The 17,406-nt window shown below is 38.5% G+C and overlaps 1 protein-coding gene across 1 annotated transcript in view; it reads right to left on the bottom strand.

Annotated features, from left to right (window-relative positions):
- USH2A (usherin) overlaps positions 1–17,406 on the bottom strand; it is a 698,253-nt gene that overhangs the window by 191,535 nt on the left and 489,312 nt on the right. Inside the window, exon 45 of the mRNA XM_072948735.1 lies at positions 6,448–6,611. Coding sequence (XP_072804836.1) covers positions 6,448–6,611 — 164 coding nt within the window. The remainder of the gene's footprint in view (positions 1–6,447; positions 6,612–17,406) is intronic.

Here is a 17,406-nt window from a genome sequence, read left to right as displayed (position 1 = left end):
CAGATATTCTAATCCTGTTCTGGGCAACCTATACTTTATAAACCACAGAAATTTATAAGTAGGTATCGCTCTCACTGTAGCTTATCAGGTCAACCTCAGTGAGTTAAAGAAGGTTACTGGCTCTGGATGCAGTCTTTGCTATTAAGTGCCATTTTCAGTGGTGATCTCCACGGGTAGGTCAGAAATGGGGCCTTAGCTGTAGCAAATTCTCAAATCTAGAACAAGCCCCTCTCTCTTACAATGGACTTCCAAATAATTTAAAACAGTTGCTAGATGGGCTAGTTGGAAAGTCCTCTTGCAAAAGCAATTAGATTATGCTCTGTACATGCTGTTGGATTATTTTTAGAGATTGTTGTCAATATCAGTCATGTCCTCTAGACTTTTACCTTCTAGATCAGAGGTCAGAAAGCTACAGCCCAGGAGTGAAATCTGTCCTGCCGGCCACCTCTTTGCATACAACCTGTGAGCTAAGAATAGTTTTTACACTTTAAAATTGTTAGAAAAAAGCCAAAGGAAGAATCATGTTTTGTGACACATGAAAATTATATGACAATCAAATCTCAGTGTCCATAATAAATTTTTATTGGAACACAGCCATGCTTGCTTAAGAGTTGTCTATTGCTGTTTTCATGCTACGATGGAAAAGCTGAGTCATTACAACAAAGACTATATATTGCCTGCAAAATCTAAAATGTTTACTATCTGGCTCTTTGCAAAAAAGTTTGTGGCTCTGATCTGGAGCAATTATAGTAAACCGTTCCCCAGTAGGGCTCCTAAGTGATTTGTCCAGGATTGAATTCTCAGTCATCTCTCATGTACAGGCTCAGTGGGAGGTAACTTTGTTCAAATGTAAAAACCTGAGAGGATCCTATAAGGCTATTTTATAATAGAAGTGTTCACCTTGCTCATAGATTCTAAAATTGGAGTCCAGCTGACCAAGTTCTCGGGTGCTGAGCTCTGTGTCGTCAACTAAGTACTTCTTGGAAAATCTGAGCTTATCACAGCCACTTCTTGAGAAAATTCTTTGCTCTGCCTGAGGGTGAAACTGCTCGCATGAAGAAGTGGGAAGATCATCTTGAGCTGTGATCCAAGCTAGCCTCCTTATTTTTCCCGGCAAGGTATTTCATGCCTTCTATCTCAAGATACCTAATGCCTTCTATCTAGGTTACCCATCTAAAACAAATAACTGCATTTTTGGAACCCCTCCCCCACTGCCCACAGCTCCTTTAGTCTCTCAGTGTGTTCCAGTCTGCCAGAGAAAACTGTATTTAAAGGAAATGTACATGAGATGTATTAATTATTCATCATTCTACATTTGGCAGTGGAAACAAGATAGGTCATTTCTGCCCTTTAAGGGAACTGATGTGGGCAAATAAGGACAGAGCTGGTTAGCTAAACTCCTGTAACCAAGAAGCCCTGAAATAAAGTGACTTGGATAAAATAAATGTGAATTTTTATTTCACATAATAGTCTCAAAGTAAGTGGATGAGATTATGCTTCATATGGTCATTCAAGAACCCAGGTTCTTTCTCTTACGTGGTTTTGGATTTCTTAGGGTGTTGGCTATGCCTGACACTGAGAACACTGTCTTGTCCACTGTCTAGTCCAGGGAGAGGATGAAGAGAGAACAGATAGGCACATACCTGGTGTTTTGTGGCTATGACCTCAAAAGATACGCATCCTTTCTTTTCACATTCTACTGGCACAAACACAGTCACATGGCAACAACTAACTGCAAAGGAGCCTGGTAAATGTAGACTCTAGATTGGTGGACATGGGGCAGCATCACTAAAAGGAAAAGGGGAGTTAGCAGTACTAGTCCTACCTCCTACCCAAGTCGGGTGATTACAGAGTGAGATGCAGTCTTTACCAATCTTCAGCTGAATGTAGAAATGTTTTCACCTGAAAGCAAAATCATGTTCCAAATTTTTTTAGAAATGGCTCCCCAAATTTTTTGTAAAACTGCAATTGAAAGCACTGGGAACATTTTAGAGACAGACTAATACTTTATACCAATCCTAAACAATTACTAAGTGCTCAAGATATAATATCTCATTTCACCTTTGTCACCACGTTTTAAGGCAGTTATTATTATTATCCCCATATTCTGAATTAGGAAACTAGGATAAGTGAACTTTAGTGGCTTGTTTTAGGTCAAGCCCCTTGCTAGAAGACACTGCAACTGGGATTCAAACTTAAGCTTCCTTGATCCCAAAGCTTATTTTTAAAATCATTTCTCCATATGGCTTCATAGAGTTTTGCCATTTTTTCTAGTTAGGAGAATTTAAAACAATGAGAAAAGATGGAATCCCCAACAGGAGAATTAGAGTGAAAAAGACTCAGGAAGTACTTTGGGAAAAGTCTTTGTTTAGGGGATGAGGAAAAGGAGTGGCTGGTGACACAGGAGGGAGCATCTGAGTAAGGAGGGGTCATTTGTAGCGCTCACTGCCACGGAGAAACAGAACAGGGTGGGCCTGACGGGAGAGTACTGGGTTGGGTTATCATGAGAACAACTTCAAGAGGACCATGTTGGTGGCGTGCAACGGGAGAAGGTCAGATTGTTGTCACCTGCACAAGATGCACAGATGAGCGGAAGAGAAGCCAGTAGAAAAGGCAAACCCAGTCTATTTGCTTTGGTAACTAGATGGGACGGGAAGCAGAGGAACAAGGTGAGCCAACATTGGTGGGTGCTCTTGGAAGAAGTGACATTTGGAATTATTTATATATATTGCCACCTGAACAAGATACATTCAGACAATGTCAGCTACAAAATCTGGTGTTTTCTGGTAAAGAGATTCACAGCAGCACTATTTACAATAGCTAAGACATGGAAGCAAACTAAATGTCTATCAACAGATGACTGGATAAAGAAGATGCAGTATATACATATGATGGATTACTACTCAGCCATAGAAAAGAATGAAATAACGCCATTTGCAGCAACATGGATGGACCTAGAGATTATCATACTGAGTGAAGTCAGATAGAGAAATATAAATATCATATGGTATCACTTATATGTGAAATTTTAAAAAATGATACAAATGAACGTATTGACAAAACAGAAACAGACTTGCAGACACAGAAAACAAACTTATGGTTACCAAAAAGGAAAGGAGGGGAGGGATAAATTAGTAATTTGGGATTAACAGATACACACTACTATATCTAAAATAGGTAAACAACAAGGTCCTACTGCATAGCACGTGGAACTATATTTAATAGCTTGTAGTAAACTACCACAGAAAAGAATATGAAAAAGAATATATATATATATATCAGATACATATATATATATGTATATATATGTATCTGAATGATTTTGCTGTACACCTGAAACATTGTTAATCAACTATCCTCCAATAAAATATATTAAAAAAGTTTGTGGAGCAAAGGAAGGAAAGGAAAGAGAGGGAGGAAGGTAAAAGAGAAAAAGAGGAAGAAGGGAAATGGAAGAGGAAGAGGAGGGAGCGAAGTGGACAAGGAGGATTATATGATACAAGACGTGGACCTCTGAAGGTCGGGGTGAGCTCTTGGCAGATGGTAAAGTGGACAATTTGGATAATTTTTCATTTCCTCTTTGTGCATACCTTCCTCTCTTACTACTTCCAGGGTTTTCTTGTTCTTTTCTGGCCATCGATGACCTCGTTAGTGAGTTGACCTCAGGAGAGGCACTGCCTTTCCAGAGCATTCCCTCGTGGGCATTTTTCACCATTTATTTTAGAGTGAGCAGTCAAAATGGGAAGGATCTCACTAAATCACTCTTGACAAAGTGCTAATAACCATTAAGGCCAAATGCATGAGAAATAGCCGAAAACTGAGCTCTAAGTTGGAGTTTGAGAAGTGCTACTTACTAACTGTAATTTTGTGTAAGTTGCTAAGTGCCAGTTTCTAACTCCTAGGGCTGTATAAATAATTCAAGTGAAGGTGTTTTTGTATCTCTTCTTTTAAAAATGTGATTTTCCCCACTAATGTAATTTCTCTTCATGGTATTTCATTTAGGCTGAACTATTTCCTTTTCTTATATAAAGCAGGGATTATGACCTCACATCTCTACAGGGACCAGGAAGATGGGAGGGGGTGGCTGTGTAAAGGGGAAACCAGTGCCAGCTGCTACTGTCCCTTCACGGATGCGGAAATAGTTTCCCCCATCACTGGATTTTTCAAATCAGTTCAAAACTCATCATCTTTATGTGAAATCTTCTGATTTTTAGATGTTAGCAATATATATATATATATATTTTTTTTTTCAAATACTGCAGGCAAAACAATGCATGGAGGTTGGGGGAAGTAAATATGGCCCCCAGGCTGCCAGTTTGCCATCTTTGTGCTACAGCTCATGGTAGAGTGCATGCTTAGCACGCACAAGGTCATGGGTTTGTTCCCCAGGACCTCCATTAAATTAAAAAATAAATAAATGAATAAATAAGCCATATTTACCTCTCCCACAAAAAAATGAAAAAAGAAACCAAAGCAAAAATTTAATATTTTAGCCCTGTTAATCTGTGATAGATAAAAATTTACCAGAGATATTTTGCTACCAAAGTGGCACGTCCCTGTGGAGGGTCACAGTTCAGAAAGACTGCTTTTTAAAATATATATTTAATGGTTTTTACTAAGTAAATATTCATGTTTATTCATGACTTTCAACCTATACTTCTGTGCCTTTTAGCATGTTGCACAATGTGCCAACTTTTTCCTACACATCAAGAAGACAATTTAAATTAAAATTGTAAAAACTAGGTGGCCCTTTCACAGTGGAGTGACTAGTTAATTTACTTAGGCTAGCAGGTTGCATGAAGGAAGAAAATGATAATGCAACACGCTTTCACATAGCTGACCCTCTTCTGAGAGTTAACCTTTGTGCTCACAAATAGTTATCTGAAAAATTTCTAAGGTATGAATGGAAATAACAGCCAACTGTATTACCTACATCCCGAAGGTCAGAGGTTCAGATTACCAAAGTAATGAAACTTCAGTGAGCTGCTTCGGATCTATTAGGTTTGTCAGTTTTTATAAGCACGCTTACTTCAGGCATGCAATTATAACATAAAGGACCTGTATTGATGAAAATTCAGCCACCGGTTCTTAATAGATGTATTCAAATGTCAGATGAGGGGGAGGCATCCACCTTTATGAGTGGGCTTTTAAAATGACTCGGGTGGTGAGGGCGAAATAGGAAGGAGATGAGAGAAAATATATTATACACAAAAATCCATCTCCAGATAAAAACTTCATATTTTTTCCCAGAGGTATCTTCGAGGGTAATCATAAGCATCAATTAACTTACCTTCTTCCATTTAAATGGTTTAAGAGATTCCCAATAAAGGTGACGCAGATCATTAGAGACCTGCAACCTTACAAAAACCCTAGAGTGAAAGTCTTTTGTAAAAAAATGCGTTATGTAGTGGCAACGTACATCAACATAATCAGTGCTAATTTTAACTTACAATTAATGTCACCCAATACTGGTTTTAATCCACAATTGATATACAGGGGCAAATTCACTCATGTGTTGTAAGTGAAGAGGAACCATTTCTTTTCTCAGGCTGCAACAAAACTCAAAGCCTGGATCAAAATCACAGTGTTACTATTCCCCATCAGCAGTAATGCTACATCTTTTTAGATACTCATAGATGAGTATCCTAGAGGATTCAGTTTACTTTCATAAAACAAATATTTTAATTGGGGGTTTCCAAGTCAGATATTTCTCAATAGTTGGTAATATTCTAGCCAGTTGTAAATTCAACTAAGAAGGATTACAATACGTAGCTCCCTGATGGATTCGGTCTTGGTTTTTTCTGATTGTGATAATGGATCACTATGAATGAACAGACCAGCTATTAAATGCTACTCTATTGACCGGCCAGATCTGAAAGTTCAGTTATTGTGGTTTCTAAAGTAGCAGGAACAGATCAGATCCATCAGTGACTCTCCTAAGCACCTGTAAGGTCGTGCTCTGAATGGGCACATGCTGAGCCCCTGCATTACTTAAGCAAGTCCAGTGATGACGTCCGGGCTTCCTATTCCTGTATCAAGCTGGATTCTGCCTATCCCCAGTACTGAGGGAGATTCACTTGGAAAATCCATCACATGACTGCAATCTCAGTAAACTAGTCAGGTTCTTGCTACTCAGTGATGAGTTACCAGATGGGGGTTGCACAGCTCTGTGCAGGACAGTGTACAGTATTACACTGTATCACATTAATACGTGGACATTTCTATCACAACTGGCCGGTGTGACAAAAACTACATTCTCCATCCAAAAGGAACGGAAGAAGGGAGAAAGGGCCAAGAAGCACGGACAAGTGGGAGAGAGAACCTCCCTTTGGAGAAGAACAGCACAGGGCACTTGGCTTTTTGTTGTCATTTTTTTAACGAGTCCATGTTAAATTCATTCTGGTACTAATATGGGAAGGGGGATAAAGATATAAGAAGCTTACTCACTTGGCTTAGCCCATCTCACGTCTATGGCCGTGTGGTTAAGAACAACCGCGGTGAGATTGGCTCCTCTCTCTGGACGACCAGCCAGCGTTGTCACAGTCGCTTCCTGACTTGGTGTAAAACCCACGCTGTTGTGTACAAACAGCTTATACTCATACGTTGTAAACCTAAAAGTTTTTTAAAAATTCATATATAAATTTCTCTTTTCAGAAAACAAAACACATTTTCTTTGTCCTAACAAAATACAGATTTTCCTTGTTTCCCCAACAGAAGGCACCACTTTCTTCACCACCTCCCCACCGCCAACAAAATTCATTATCTTCTTTTTCCTCCCTGCACAGGAACATATCATTATTTTTGTAACTCTCGAGCCGTCACTAAAGTGTCAAGAAAATATTTTACTAGAAATGCTAAGCAAATACTGTGATTTAAAACAAATGTTCTTTACCGTTTTCTCATCCTTACTGTTTTCAGAAGTGGTGAGGATTACAGCTCAATTCAAGATGCAATTACACATCCGGCCACCTGCCAGATTTCTATCTGAATTTGATCCAGAGAGTTTTATGCTCTTCTGTTGGGAAACTCGTCCATTTTCAAATATCAGGCTCCCCCATCACCATTTTCTTCCTATGCCTGTGTTTCCTTCCATAATCTCATTGGCAGAGAGATAAACCCTTAAATTAAATCGTAAAACTGTGACCAAAGTATACAACATCCTCCTGCTGAGTTTTGCTGTATATGCGGTGAGCCGAATTTGGCCTCTGTGAGAATGTATTTACTTGAGTCAATATAGTGGAAACTGAACGCTGCTGTGTGGGAGGAGAAAATTAGACATGGTGGTGTCATACGATGCGGCCTTTCCACGTCATGTATTAAAACAGTGATGGGCTAAAGCCACCAGTTCCTTGTCCTTTTTAGTTCTTTCAGGCAGAAAACTTATGAGGCTTTCTTTTCTGGGTCAAATTGCTTGGGTAGGAAAAGACTATTTATCGACACAGTGAGGCTTTGACTGGACAATGGCTTCGACCAAGAACTTGCTTTAACTCATTGTACAACACACGATCCTCCCCAGGGGGCATCCAGTCCTCAGGGCAAATGCTGGCCTCAGAGCATCACCTTGTTTGGGTTTAATAGATTATCAAGGCTGTCTCGTATCCAATGCAGGACCCATGGAATGTGTCTCTGTAAGTCACAACTTACTAGTCATGACGCGAAGGGAGAGTGCTGACTGCAGGACTGTGCTAAATCACGGAGCCAAAATTACGGCAGGATGCTCACGGCGTTTTGCCGTCAGCCGTGCAGAAGAGGTCTGCTTGCCTTAGCTTGCTTCTCACCCGGGGCTGAACGTGTTTGTGCAGGGCTCGGCCTCGGCCACATCCAGGGCATCGCTCTGTTACGGGAGCTCTAGGTGAGGACTCAGTGGTTTCTTTGAAGCTACTTATTACCTATTTCCCCCAAGTAAGTGCTAGCATCAGATCTTCCACATCTCTGCTTTCCCACCTCTCCTCGTGTCTTTTTCTGTTTTTCTGCTGTAGCAGTTGAACTGTGTCCCCCTCACCCTAAGATACGTTTAAACCCTAACCCCTGGTCCTTGTGAACGTGACCTTATTTAGAAACTAGGTCTTTGCAGGTGTAATCAGGTTAAGATGAGTTCATGTAGGATTGGGGAGAGCCCTAAATCCAGTGGACTCATGTCTTTATAAAAAAGAAAAGGAGGGAAATTTTGATACAGAGACACGGACCCAGACAGAGAAGACGGGGGCAGAAACCGGCAGCGCCGAGCGGCTACAAGCCGAGGAACCACCGGGGCCACCAGAAGTTGGAAGAGGCAGGGAACGACTGTTCGCTAGAGCCTTTGGCGGGAACCCACTCCTGACAGGACCTTGATTTTGGACCTTTAACTCCCAGAACTGCAAAAGAACACATTTCTGTTGTTTTAAGCCACCCAGTTAGTTCACAGTAGCCCTAAGGAGCTAACACATCTGCTCTTTAGCCAGCGCGGAACAGCCTACGTGACGACGACAGCAGGTAATCACAGTGGTACTCACTGAGTCCTAGCTGTATGTCAGGGACTTTCCAGATGTAGTAACCCATGTGCTCTTCACCACACTATTATCACATGCGTTTCGAAAATGAGGAAAGTAAGGCTCAGAGAGTTAAATAACGCATCCGAGTCCCAGAGCCAGTCAGTGGAAGAGCGCAGACTCCAGCTGAGGCAGCCTGATTCCACAGCCTTTCTTTTCACCGTGATGCTGCACTGCCAATGCCACAGGGGTGGTGGGGATGAAGATGACAACGTCAAACACAATGGAACTTGATCCATCCGGAGCCGGATGGTGTCATTTCCCTGGGGCTTGACCTTTGAGTTATTTTTCTGGCAAAGGAGATAGGTTTCTGCTTACGGATCCAAATGGTCTCCCCAAATTTCCTTTGTGACCATTAGCATGAATGTGAAGGATGGTGAGTTGGGGTTAAGAGGGTAGCAAGCCTGTGACAGTCAATGAAACCAAGCTCACGGCTCACACGGGGACTGAACCAGCGACCTTGGCTTCATCGGCTTGGCAGTCTCCCTGGGTAGAGAACTTTTAATTGTGTTTTACTTCACAAAATGGCTTAAAAGAAATTTAACTCGAGCCTGGATGCCTCACGTCTCCCACAATATTTGAATTTTTCTTCCACATGCTCATGCGATGACACATTTAGCAATCTTCGTGGCTCTAACGTGATACCATTTTTGTGGTTCTTTTCTGCAAGCGGAATTAAAAACATCAGGTGGCGCTAAAATGGTGAACTGTCAGTAATTTCTGTGGGGCCTTAGTTTTTACTACGATACTTTAAGCTATTTCATCATAATTTAGCTATGGTGAGATACACAATTTATGTCTAGATGGAAGAAATTTAGGCCACATAAATACATACAATTGGAATGCACGTTTTCAAAGTACAGTTGGCCCTTGATGTCAGCGGAAGATTGGTTCCAGGACTCCTCTGGGGACCAAAATCTGAGGATGCTCATGCTCAAGTCCCTTATATAAAACGGCACAGTATTTGCATATAACCTATGCACATTTTCTGTAAACTTTAAATCATCTCTAGATTACTTTTAATTCCTACTATAATGTAGATGTGACGTAAATAGTTGTAAACACAATGTAAATGATATGTAAATTGTTGTAGGCACACAGCAAATTCAAGTTTTACTTTTTGGAAATTCCTGGAATATTTTCCCCTAATATTTTTGATTTGTGGTTGGTTGAATCGTGGGTACAGAACCCATAGATATGGAGGGATGACTGTAATATTAAAACTTCAGTGAGAGATGAGTTTAGAGTTTATATGCTTTAAATAATGAAATATCTGATATATTTTAGAGATAAGAAACCCGAGGACCAGAGATGTTAACTGGCTTTGCCTAAGGTGCACAGCTATCAAGAGGATTAGGTGGGCCTCTGATTTATTCGTTTCTAATATTAAGTTATTTCCACTATTTGCAATTTTATTGAACTGAGAAATCAGCAGGCATTTCACTCCATGCCACGCACTTATTTGCCTTTTGCATTTTCTTTAATTTTCGTGGTTGAGTTAAAAATTTTAAGGAAGTAGGATCTTGAACTTTCTTCAATGAAATACTAAAATATACTGTCTTCATTGCATCTGAAACCCAGTCTCTGTCAGAAAGTATATATATCTTTGACTACATGAGTTGGTATATATCTTGCTACTTCATGTTAAAAAAGAAAATATTCGTTTGCTTAAAATGTTTTGTTCATTCGCTTATTATGTTGTTTTTTAGATGGACTTAGGTGTTGGATATTGACATCAAATGGGACATTCCATTTAGTTAATAATAAAAGAGTACTTTTAAAAGAAAAATGCTTGGTCAGTTGACATCATAGAAGCAGGCAAAACTTAAGTTATCAATCAATATCTTCCTTAAAACTAACTGTGTTTCTTAGGTAAGTCTTTAAAAATGTACCATTTCAAATCCTGTATAAAAAAGCTTCTGAAATCTTCAAAGTGAACAAAAACTTATATTGAGTCTATACAGTAGCCAGTAAAATCAACTGTTTGAAGGTCAGTTTAGGAAAACTAGGCTGTTAGAATATTTGTTCCCTAAGTGATTAATTCGTTTGACACCATCCTCCAGCCCCTCCTTTCATTTACACACAGAAAATGGTAAATCTGTGTATTAGATGTGACTCTGGTATTTTTCCTTGTAAGAGATAATATATATTAAAATCTTATTTATGGAACAAGACTCATTTCAAGGTTCAGTTGTTATTACTCAAATGAAATAGAAAACTAGATTCTGTTAAATGATGAAGTTTTAAATCTGCTTGTTTATCGAGTAGGTAATTTTATAAATAAAACAGATAGTGACTAAAGCATTCAGTCTCATAACTTTCAGGTCACATATAATTTGGTTGCTCAGTGACACAAAAATCTACTTGCCCAATAGAGAAAGGATCCTTACTGAAACTTAAAAAGATGTTTCTTTTCTTAAAAATTATACTGCTCTCTTATGTTTGATATACTTGATATACTGTTACTTTATTCATTAAATTAATTTGTTCATTCATTCAAAAAATATTTATTAGCACTAAGAACATGCCAGATGCTAAATGTAGTGAATGTAAAGTCTGTCCTAGTGAAGTGTGTATATATATATATATATATTTTTGTTTTACAGAAATATGTTTTTAAATAAGAACCTTTAAAATATTTATTTGTTTACTCCTTTCTTCTTTCCACACTTATCAGACAGAGCATCTCATATAACCTTATCTAGTTAGGAAGTCTTCACAGAGGAGATAACATTTGAGCTAAGAAATGATGACAAGTGATAATTTGGTCAGTGAAGACATTTGTCCAGTAAGAAGCATTATTCAGGGCGAAATGTCTGAAGGCTTGTATCCTAAAAGGGTCTGATGTGTTGTGGGAACCAGTAAAATTCTTCCACGCAGCTACAGAATGCCCCAGGTGATTTTCATCAGAATTAAAAATGTGTCAACTTTATTGATGTCCTCACAGAATTCATGTGTCAATATTGTCACCAATATAAATCATGCTTCTGAAAATGCAGGCCATTCAAGTGGCTCCTTCTACTAACTCTTCTCCTTATCCACCCCGCCCCAACACAGGCTTGACCACAGCGTTACACACCAGAGGATTTGAGAAGCTGATAACACACTGTTCCTTGCACCCTCAAATCTTTGGTGGGAATAAATAAATAAGCAAACAGACCAAAATGCAATACTGTTCCCACTGCTTAAATCTGTAGTTATTTAAATTTTCCATTGTGGTGGATATCTTTTCTTTTCCGCATTTATTTGCTGCTGAAAGCTTCTTTTTTCCTAAAAATGTTGAAGATTTTCTGCTTTTGCAAAGTGAAGGGTAATGATGACCACACTTGACAGTTTCCATGGCACTCTTCAGACTGTGAGCGAAAGTTGCAGCTGTCTCATTCCTGTCGCTGTTTACACTTTTGCCACCACATGTTACACCTAAACTCATTTTGCTACAATTTCTGCTCTGTTCTACTGTGTCATTGGCATGTAAAAAGAAATGCAAAGGGACTAGCTTTCTTTTTTTTCCCTAAAGAAAATGTTAGGCAATAAAACCTCCTGTGAAAAAATGCACCCTTCCGAGATTCAGAGATTCATTTTTCGTGAGGCAAGGTTTCACGTGATGACACTTAGGAAAGGGCAGCACGGGGTAAATTTAGAGCGGAGAAAGAAAAGAAGAAAAAAAAATGGAGAAAAGCACCGTGACTCTACTAAGTTAAATGTGAAACAGACACAGCTCTGCTCACTTTGAATTAAGTCCATTGCTAGGAGACGGTACCCCGATGTTGACAGAAGTTGGCTTTCAGTTGTAAATCCAACTTTCGTTCACATTATGATATTAAGGAAGAAAGTAACAGGATCAACCTCACGGTGGTGGTGATGAAAGTCATTCCTTCCACTCACCCTCCACGTGTAGAGGTCAAGTTCTTAATAGCTATAAACTTGAATATGTTGATGTTACAGGAACACGTGTCATGGAGTTGACTCTGTCCTTTCCATGTTAGCAAAGCAGAAAATATTGTCTGTGCTCATTTAATCTCATTATAAAGAAGGGAAACAAACATTATATTTTTTTGAATATTATCCCCCACGAACTATGTCCTCTTTTTGAGCTTGAAACATTTCATTTTTGCCGGTTAAAAAAATCAGAATCTATGTCAATAAGATACAAACAAATTTTATAGTATATTTATCGTAAGCATTTAAACCTGAAAACAGTCAAGTCCAACCACTCTTTGAAATTAAGACGCATGACTATTAATTTTGAATGCCTTCATTTAAAGATAATGCAATTAGAGGATTCTTGAGAATCATATGAAGGTCTCTTTCTAGAATATCACTGATAAAGAAATACTTGTAGGAATTTATAAATAATTGAAAGGAATAGGAATTAGAACACACCTCCCTTCATAAACTCAGTGGCAGCTCAGTTATAATCTACAAGTCAATATTTTCCTTAAAATAGAAAAAGAACCTATTATTTCTTATAACTTATTCTTGCTTCGTCAGATCCAGAACAGAAAAGGAGGACGTGCCATTGCTGTGTTCACAGCAGTTTTATCTGATCACTGTGAGGTGCTGAAAATCCGAAGGCTGGGTTGATGCTCAAAATGAAGGAGGTCGCTGCCCTTTAGATAAACCTCGCCTCGGCAGCACCAGATGACAACAGCACATTTACCAGATTATCCAAGTGATGAAAATGTCAGAAACCCAAAGTGATGGTTCCCCTAACAACTATAACTCGGCCACTTTGCACAGAATTATTAAGGAAGAAAAGTTAGAAACTGACAAGACGTATCAACCCACAGTGACACCGAGTTTGTGTTTACACAGACAGGAAAATTCAGTAGCCAGGCAGCTAGCTGCTTAACTCAGACAAAATCACCCTTTACCTCAGATAATCATAAGAACACAAATATTTTTGTTTAAACTAAATTATCTGGATAACTAGCTCAAAGTTTCATCTTGTATGTGGAGATACAAAGGCAAAAATAACTACTACATTGACGTGACTTTCAGAATATAATCACATTTAAGATGAAAGTGATGTGTTTTCTATGTATTAGAATATATAGCTAGCCAAAGAAGACCATGTGACTGAGGAATTAACTTCAGTTTACACTTGCTGTCACAAACATATTCATAAACGGATACCCAGTGAATCTAAAGTTAATTTAACTTTTTATATCAAGAGACATTCCAGTTGCTGATTCCAGATGTAGCTATTGGTGAGATCAGATCAGGATGGGAAGAGACACTTCCCTGGTCCCTTTATTTATGAAGATGTAAGTTATGAAGGAAATAAGGAGTCTGGGTGGAAGAGGAAATGATATATTTGTCCTAAAGACATTAGAATTCAAAGATGCCTAAAAAAACAGTCAAACAAATAAGCCAACAAGACAAATACAAGTCAAAGGGTAGGCTTATTAAGGAGGCAGCAACACAGGTGTACAGGAAGGCGGGCTGACTGCTCCTGTCCTTCCTTCTGTGCTGGGAGAGATGCTCGCCTACCAGGAGGGGCGGCCAGCCTGGCTGCTTGCAGTCAAGGTGGGTAATGACAGCATCCACCATATAAGACCATTTATTTTAATCAGGAAGACTGGCATGGCACACAGCGCCCACTAGTGGACTAATTTCCAGTTTTCTCAGACTTGAGAGAGAACCTCCCTTGGGCTGAAAGGGCCCCTGCTTATTTTGCACTTACAAAGGGTAGAGGGCTAGAAAAAAAGGTTTCACAGTATGAAGACTCATGCCACTTATTTTAAATTTTAGAAAAAAATGCATATTGTTTTTTATAACAAGCTGGTTACATGGGTCATCATGGTTTATTTGAATAACTTAAAAAATCTTTCCTAGTCCTAGCAGAAAAAAATATATATGCTTAGACATTTCATATCCTGAGGCTAGTCAAAATACCAGCTCAGCACATTTTGTTACAGATCCCCTTCCTTTCTAGAAGGAGTTGTCATCAGTACGTTTATGTCAACTTGTGCTTCAATTTAATTTGTGGGGATTTAACTGAATTTCTTACCTTAGATCTTAGATTTGGACTTCTCATTAAAAATCCTTTCAACCATCACTAAAAATTCAATCATAAAATTTTGGCCTTGGTCCTAATTCTTTAATAAGTTTTCACTGCTTCTATGAAGAAACAAAAGTAACTTTCTGAGACTTACTCTCTTTTTCTGCTAATGGTATCATGACTAAAAATCAGATTCAGGAATGTTAAATAATCAAGTCTTAATTATTTTGGAATTTGCTATAGTTCAGGTGCTTAAGAGTTCACAAATCACAGACAGCTACTTTTCCAAACTGTTTCCCCCTAGGCAGTGCTGGTGATGCTGTAGTTAACAGTAATAAGAGCAATTAATGCATGTACAAATGTGTGTGTGTGTGTTTGTGTCTGTGTGTGTGTGGTTTCCTACACTAGACTGTGAGCTCTTTGAGGGCAAGGGCTAGGCTATCCATTTTTCATTGCTCCTCTCAGTGTATACTAAGCAAAAAGAAATAGCTGAATGAAATGAATTTTTTTCAACTGAAATGATCATTATATAGTGGTGCTGGATTAAGTAAATAATAAATTGAAAACAGTGGAGAACAGTTGGACAACCATGATCATTTAGGTTGAAAAAAAGGATATGTTAATCCCTAGCAAACTACCAATGACATTTTTCAAGGAGCTGGAACAAAAAAATGTTAAAATTTGTATGGAAACACAAAAGACCTCAAATAGCCAAAACAATCTTGAAAAAGAAGAATGGAGCTGGGGAAAATAACGCTCCCTGGCTTCAGACTATACTACAAAGCTACAGTAACCAAAACAGTATGGTACTGCTACAAAAACAGACACATAGATCAATGGAACAGGATAGGAAGTCCAGAAATAAACCCACACACTTACTGTCAATTAATCTACAACAAAGGAAGCAAGAAAATGCAATGGAGAAAAGACAGTCTCTTGAATAAGAGGTGCTGAGAACACTGGGCAGCTACATGTAAAAGAATGAAATTAGAACATTCTCTAACACCATATACAAAAATAAACTCAAAATGGATTAAAGACTTATACATAAGACCAGATACTATAAAACTCCCAGAGGGAAACATAGGCAGAACACTCTTAGACATAAATCACAGCAATGTAGTTTTTGAACCAGCTCCTGGAGTAATGAAAATAAAAGCAAAAATAAACAAATGGGATTTAATTAAATTTAAAAGCTTTTTCACAGCTAAGGATATCACCAACAAAATGAAAAGACAACCTACAGGATGGGAGAGAATATTTTCAAATGATGCGACTGACAAAGGACTAATTTCTAAAATATACAAACAGCTCATACACTTTAATACCAAAAAAACCAAGCAATCCAATCAAAAAATGGGCAGCATACCTAAACAGACATCTCTCCAAAGATGGCAAACAAGCACATGAAAAGATGCTCAACATCACTAATTGTTAGAAATGCAAACCAAAACTATGAGCTATCACCTCACAACAGTCAGAATGGCCACTATTAAAAAGTCTACAAACAATAAATGCTGGAGAGGGTGTGGAGAAAAAGGAACCCTCCTACACTGTTGGTGGGAATGTAAATTAGTACAGCCAGTGTGGAAAACAGTATGGAGGTTCCTTAAGAAACTAAAAGTAGAGTTACCATATGATCCAGCAATCCCACTCTTGGGCATATACCCAGAGAAAAACACAACTCAAAAAGATACATGCACCCCAATGTTCGTAGCAGCACTATGTACAATAGCCAAGACATGGAAACAACCCAAATGTCCATCAACAGATGACTGGATAAAGAAGATGTGGTGTATATGTATATGTATATGTATATGTATATGTATATGTATATGTATACACACACACACACACATATATATAAAGGAATATTACTCAGCCACAAAAAATAAAATAATGCCATTTGCAGCAACATGGATGGACTTGGAGATTGTCATTCTAAGTGAAGCCAGAAAGAGAAAAAGAAATGTCATATGATATCACTCATATGTGGAATCTGAAAAAAGGGGACACATAGTGATTTACTTAGGATAAATTCCTAGGAATGAGAGAGTTCTGGGTCAGAGTGTACCCAGTTTCAGGGCTTTTCATTTATAAAACCAGACTGATTCTTAGAAGAATCATGGTTTTAATGAGAATTTCATCAACACTGAGGCTGAACATTTTTATATGCTTTTGGACATTTGTATTTCTTTTTAAAAAATATCTTGTTCATATCCTTGCCTATATGAAGTTCATCTTTTTTTTTTAGGATTTGAAAGAGCTATTTACATGTAAAAGATTTTAACCCATTGTCTGATATACATAATGCAAATAATCCTCTAGTTTGTCATTTGTCTTAAAAAATTTTTTTTGGATATGAAAAAAGGATATACTAATAACTGATCTTTTTGGCTTCCAAAAATGGCAGTTTGCTATGGTTCATTCTGTTGCTTCATTAGGTTTACCTGCTGCCTCCCTTCAAGAACCTCACAATACCTAGACTGTCTTTCCACCACGACCCTTTCAGAAGGACAGGAGAATTTTCTCAAGTTTTACGCATTCCCCAAAGATAATAATCCCATGGCTCATATTCCTAAATTACAGAGAAATTAAATAACCAACCCCATACATATTATTAAACATAGCCTTTCATTTAACTTCTCTTGGGTGCTCACTGTATACCAGGCACTAAAGTGGGGATTGGATATCAGAAGCTGTGAAGACAAGACCCTGTTCACGGCGGATCTGACGATAAAGTGGGGTGTAGCCAGACCAGGACAAAGACGACAGTGACACAGAAGCGGTGTGCTATGAAAATACGCTGAAGAAGCAGCTGGTTCAGACCAGGAGGAGAGTGCGCCAGGAAACCTAGGCCAGGCTTTAGAGGAG

This window comes from Vicugna pacos, chromosome 23 (genome assembly GCF_048564905.1).
Source record: "Vicugna pacos chromosome 23, VicPac4, whole genome shotgun sequence".
Lineage (NCBI taxonomy): Eukaryota > Metazoa > Chordata > Mammalia > Artiodactyla > Camelidae > Vicugna > Vicugna pacos.
The sequence above is the reverse complement of the archived record's forward strand: the minus strand, read 5'-3'. Positions and strand labels throughout refer to the sequence as shown.